At 40.2% G+C, this 6240-nt stretch overlaps 1 protein-coding gene across 1 annotated transcript; it reads right to left on the bottom strand.

The window, feature by feature from the left end:
* Window positions 1–740: 740 nt before the first annotated feature.
* Window positions 741–2302, bottom strand: LOC134209640 (glycoprotein-N-acetylgalactosamine 3-beta-galactosyltransferase 1-like). Its single transcript, XM_062685633.1, has 6 exons — window positions 2177–2302; window positions 1731–2102; window positions 1530–1668; window positions 1246–1466; window positions 1034–1182; window positions 741–968 (listed from the first exon to the last, which is right to left on the bottom strand). Exons 1-6 carry the CDS (start codon window positions 2214–2216, stop codon window positions 741–743), a joined length of 1149 nt encoding a protein of 382 aa, XP_062541617.1. The 5' UTR covers window positions 2217–2302.
* Window positions 2303–6240: the final 3938 nt, after the last annotated feature.

Here is a 6240-nt window from a genome sequence, read left to right as displayed (position 1 = left end):
TAAGACCTTCAGCGGCAATGAAACAATTAGTTGACCCCACCAAAAATTTCACAAAAAATCAAAGAAAATTCAGGGGGTATTTAAAAAGTTGTGAAAGTTCGTGTTTACCGAGAAATTGATGAATTCCAACCGTGTAAAAAAACCTGGGTGTATATTCATGTTAAACAATTTCGAGAAAACAAAAAACCGTTTCTTTCGATTTCTTCGATACAGATCAATAGTTTTTGGCAAAACTCCACACCCTGGGGCACTTCCAGTGCAAAAACTATAAGCAGTACTCCATAATTGCTCTTCAAAGTCCGTACACATGTGTAGTTTCTCAAACAAACGAAAAAAAATTCATACATTCCGGAACAAAAAACAAATTTGCCCAAAACTGTCACATATGCAGTTTCTTAAACAAACGGTTCAATTATGAGTACGAGCTTAATTTTTGCCTTTTTTTTGTTATTATATTTGTTTTGAGTGCTTTTTTGGCAGTTTGCTGTGAGTTCAAAATTTAATGTCGATTTTATTTTTCAAATTTTGGCAAAAAATAAATGCAAAACAGGAAGGTTATATCATTCAGCAGCAAATTTAGTCAAGATTAAAATTCCTAACTCACAATAAGTACTTGTAATAACAGAAAATAATAATTTATTCATATCTTGAAAATGGTTAAACTGATCAATGTTACCCCGGAAATCAAAGTTCCTCCTGAATTACGGTACCGAAAATAGATCTCAAAGTAAACTTTTTAATTATTTATTCGTCATTCTGTTTTGCTTATCTGGTTTATACGATTCATTACTACTAAAAGCCCGCAACCCCACAGTATTATCCTCTACTGAGAGCCTTTTCGGTAGAGGTGGTGAGTAACCAGTAATACCGTATGGCCTCAAACGGTAGATCAGATAATCCAGTACGTACATTTGATTAGGCGAAACATAGTGGAAGGAAATCGCATTGTCCGAGCAGTACTCAATTCCCTTGTGAGATATTAAATAATAGAATTATTTTTAATTGAAGTACATACAATCATTGGTTAAACTACCTCATCTGTATTGTAGTAGGAGTAACGCAGATACCAATCATCATTATTCGGTATCAGATGCTTCTCAGGTGACATTGGGAAGAATCGACTCCTTCCAAGAGAGTCCCTCGTATCACCTGCCAGTACATTCACTAATTCCAAACATTTGCCTATGGAATGATACTCAATAGTAACTTGAACTTTGCAACCGAAAATTCTCATTTGCAATTTACCTAATTCGACATCCTCGCTACCTCCGCTATCCTGCCGACAGCTTTTGTTCGGAATTGCCTTTTCGACAAAACGCTTCAGGGCTTCTTTGCTGAGGACGTAGCCAGCACCGCCAGACATGTAACCTTGCTTCACAGACACTTTGAATTTGCAACCAAAGTAAATTGGATTACTGGATGAATATGGGTAGAGCATATATCTTAGGTTCTCGAGCACAACGTATCTGTGAGAGGATATTGGTTCATAATTCTGCTGCGATGAATGAAGCTGTTGCCAAGAATCTTACGTGTCGTCATCTGCTTTCAGAAACCAATCGGCATCGTCTAGATGATGCTTGTGGATGTACTTGAATGCTTCCTTCGTTTTCGCCCATAAATGATGGCGTCCTTCTTTTACGGGTAGAGCGATACTGTTCAAAACAGGATCTAGAACCAATATAACACCACATGTTGGTTTGCGAATTATTCATCCAATGTATACCACTTACCAACAGTCGTACTCATGAACAGGATTTTATTGCACCGTGAGGCCCACGTTCGTTTTACGTGTAGGGCTTTTGCTTGGTGATTGTTGGGGTTTGTCATTACCCAACAGAGTACCCGCACTTCTTGGAAAAGTTGATCTGCCAGAGTGGTGTTGTTTTGTGCAAGAACTTTTGCGTGTGCGGCGTCGTTCCCGGTCTCCTGAACAAGATTCGATGAATCTAAATTACCGATTACAGAAGGCACTTGATAAGCATTATAGCACGCTGAAGACCACGAGGCTATATCGGAATGCATTAACGTAACAAACAAAAATCCAAACATTGAACCAATAATTAGAAGCACTAAAACACGTGGAAGGCCATAAACTCGATGTCCTGTGATGATTGACAAAATGAAACAATATTAGTTGTTGATCTAACTAATATATACTTTTATGACCAACGTTTACCATCAATTTGTAAATCGATATTTGTATATTCCACACTCATGGCGCAAGTAAGAATATATGAAGACTAATAATAATAATATTCAACACACTCTTTTTGTTACAACGAGTTTGCGGTTAATCTGGTTCGATGTTGAAAGACAACTAAACAAAATGTGCTTTAATTATATTAACAGGTCCAAAAATATTGTTTGCTATGAAACACAGTACATCCGAAACAACGCGGCTTATTCAGCAAAAGTAAACAAATACAAACCACACACTCTTTTAATAGAAATGCATTCTGAAGTCTGTTACACAGCTTTTAGGCACGTTTATACTATGACGACACGAAACCCATATTTAATTGTTTTAAACTTCTTAAAAAAACAAAACCGCGCCAACAACGTTGCTTGAGCATGCCTTTTTACTCGAAAACTTTAATCAGCGAAGCAACTATACATATGAGCTTCAAAAAGATTCAAATGCATTGATTAGCGGAAACTAAAACAGAATAAAAAAACTGAGTATGTTTCAAAATACACTATATTGGGAAGGATCCTTCCTCCCCCAAAAGTTTTCGACCCATCAGTCTTCTCTCAGGGTTATCCAAGCTATTCGAAAAAGCTATTCATCATCGGTTACTTGAGTCTGCCGAAAATCTCAACATCTTGCTCGAGGAACAGTTTGGTTTCCGACACGGTCGGTCAACTGTACACCAACTGACCCGAGGTACCAACGTCCTCAGACGGAACAAGTTTGTCTCGAAAACATCCGCCATGGCCTTACTCGATGTCGAGAAGGCATTTGACAATGTATGGCATGATGGCCTGGTGTACAAACTACAACGCTACAATCTTCCCAGCTACCTGGTGAAAAGCATCAACAATTACCTGTCGGCAAGGACATTCCGGGTCTCAATCAGCGGAGCGAGTTCCAATGCGCACAACATCGTTGCAGGCGTCCCCCAGGGCAGTATCCTCGGGCCCCTGCTTTTCAATCTGTTCACCTCCGACATGCCAGAACCTCCAGAAGGCGGCATTCTGTCTCTGTTCGCAGATGACACATCCATCGTCTACAACGGTAGAGTGATCAGAGCGCTAGTGGCAAAACTCCAACGAGGCCTGGATGCCCTGACAGAGTACCTCACCAGCTGGAAGATCTGTATCAACGCGGCGAAGACCCAGGTCATCATTTTTCCCACTCCAAATCCCCTAAACTTGTTCCGCCTGGGGACTGTAAAATCATCCTCAATTGCACGACTGTGGAATGGGCCAATGAGGCCGGCTACCTTGGCTTGACCCTCGACAGCAAGCTTATTTTCAGGCAACAGGTTGACAAAACGGTGACAAAGTGTAACGTCTTGTTGAAACTACTGTACCCTTTGATCAACCGCCGGTCGTCATTGTCCCTCAAAAATAAGCTTGCTGTCTACAAGCAAATCATCCTCCCTGTGATCGAATATGGCATGCCGGTCTGGGAGAGCTGCGCTAAAACCCACCACCTCAAACTTCAACGGGTCCAAAACAAATTCCTGAGGATGATCCAAATTTTTATTGTAAATATTAGTGTACATAGTAGTTAGGTTATCAAATTTTAAAAAACACTAGCGCCTCCTGAAGGCCGTCATGATACATTATATTTTAAAAATTAAGTAAAAGCATAATAATAATAATAATAATAACAATAATTGAAATTGAAGTTGGAGGGCCAAGCCGGCCGATCACTGTACATGTTAAAAATGATTGTAGAACAAAAAATGTTTTAAATAAAGAAGAATTTTACTACTACAATACACTATATCGACAAAATGAGCTGCGTGTTTCTTCTTTGGTTGTCTACCTTTTGGATCAATATTGAGAAATATTATTACTGGATGCGTTTCTGACATTACGAATTCGTACCAGGACCACCGGAAATCAAATTATTGCTTTGTCACTGATTATTTTCATTTATTTAGTCTACATCTTAACAGATAACACTGAATCAAGTCTGAATCAACAAATTGACGCCACAATATACGATTCGAGGCCGCATCTCTCCATTCTCGAATGCGCCCCACGTTCGTTTTGCACCTGTTCTGCCCACCTCGCTCGCTGCGCTCCACGCCGTCTCGTACCTGCCAGATCAGAAGCGAACATTATCTTTGCAGGGTTGCTGTCCGGCATTCATGTAACATGCCCATCGTACCCTTCCGACTTTAGCTACCTTCTGGATACTGGGTTCGCCGTAGAGCTGGGTTCATTCTTCGCCGCCACACACCGTCTTTTTGCACACCACCAAAGATGGTCCTAAAGGCTACCTTACGCCTCGGGAAAACTTTCCCCCGGATTTTGGTCCCCGTGCATTTTAAATGGGGCCGGAATTTTGATTTTCCGTGCCCAATTCCCAAAAACATCGCATATGAATGGGGAAAAAATCCGCGGACCAAATTCCCGAGGTGTGAGGGTGATGAATTTGATCCGCGGATTTTTTCCCATGCATTTTTGCATATGCGATGTTTTCGAGATTTGGACACGAGAAATCAAAATCTCGCCCCCCTTTAAAATACACGGGGACCAAATTCCGGCGGAAAATTTTCCCGAGGTGTAAGGCAGCCTTAAACACCCGTCTCTCGAATACTCCGAGTGCTTGCAAGTCCTCATCGAGCATTGTCCATGTTTCATGTCCGTCTTATCAGCATCTTGTACATGACACATTTGGTGCGGTGGCGAATCTTTTTTGACCGCAGTTTCTTCTGGAGCCCGTAGTAGGCCCGACTACCAGCTGCTTTATTGGTCTTTAGCTGTTGGATGGCATCCTTAACTTCCCTCAAGGTGGGGCTGGTTGGCTTCCATCGTCCACTGAACTGACGTAGTCATCTCCTCCGCTGCCTTGACTTTCACTGCCTCTACTCTCAGCGCCATTCAAATGTTCCTCGTAGTGCTACTTCAACCTTTCGATCACCACATGTTCGTCCGTCAAGATGCTCCCATCCTTATCCTTGCACATTTCGGCTCGCGGCACGAATCCTTTGCGGGATGCGTTGAGCTTCTGATAGAACTTGCGTGTTTCTTGGGAACGGCGCAGATGTTCCATCTTCTCGCACTCCGCTTCATCTAGGCAACGTTTCTTCTCCTGAAAAAAGCGGGTCTGCTGTCTCCGCTTCCGTCTATAACAGCGGTTCTCAACCTGGGGTACATGTACCCCTGGGGGTACCTTCAGAGAGATTTGCGTAATGGCGGATGTATTACAATTTAAATATAAGCTTAGGGGCCATCCAGAAACCACGTGGTCATATTTTTGAAGATTTTCAACCCCCCCTCCCCCCATGTGGCTTATCGTGGTCATTTGGCAGACCCCCCCCCCCTATGACCACGTGGTTTTTTCAAGAGCAAAAATTTAAAAAAAACCTTATGTAACTAAAACATATGGTTAATCCGATCAATTTTGAAGATGGACAATTTCAATAGGTTCAAAATCAAACTAAACCCAGCATGGAAATTATAAATTTTCACGAAGTCGAAAATTTTGATGATGTTACCATGTTGTAATGTGTATCAGGTATTAGGATATCTAGAACTCGCACATCTTCAATGCATCAGGAGGATACAAAAAAATTATAATGGTTTAGAAATTTTCCAAAATATCCCTATATTTTTAATTATTTTAATTTTTTTTCATTAGTTTTTTTTAATAATTATGAAGTTCATCACTGTATATCCCTATAGATTCCTTAGAGTATTTGGGACCTTCCATAGCTCTGGAGCTACTGGAAATTCTTAAGATATTAACCTCAGCGAAGCATCTGAACTGAACTCCTACAACGAAAAGTTTATCAGAGAATCACAAAGTTAATATGTAATCTTAGAGATGCAAATAAAACCTCCTACTGTTGTTTCTTTTGAGTAGCATTCCTGTAGAAATTTCAGTATTGTTTTCAGAATCATCAATATTAGAAATAAATAATTATAAAATATTTTTTTTTTAATTGTTCATTGCTAATATTGATTTATTTATGAAAATTTTGTATTTTTTCGTTGACCATTTTGATTTCTTTATGGAAAATTCTTATTTCATAATTGCAATTTTTGCTTTTACAAGAGCTA

This window comes from Armigeres subalbatus, chromosome 2, assembly GCF_024139115.2.
Source record: "Armigeres subalbatus isolate Guangzhou_Male chromosome 2, GZ_Asu_2, whole genome shotgun sequence".
Lineage (NCBI taxonomy): Eukaryota > Metazoa > Arthropoda > Insecta > Diptera > Culicidae > Armigeres > Armigeres subalbatus.
This window is presented reverse-complemented; position numbering and strand designations above follow the sequence as displayed.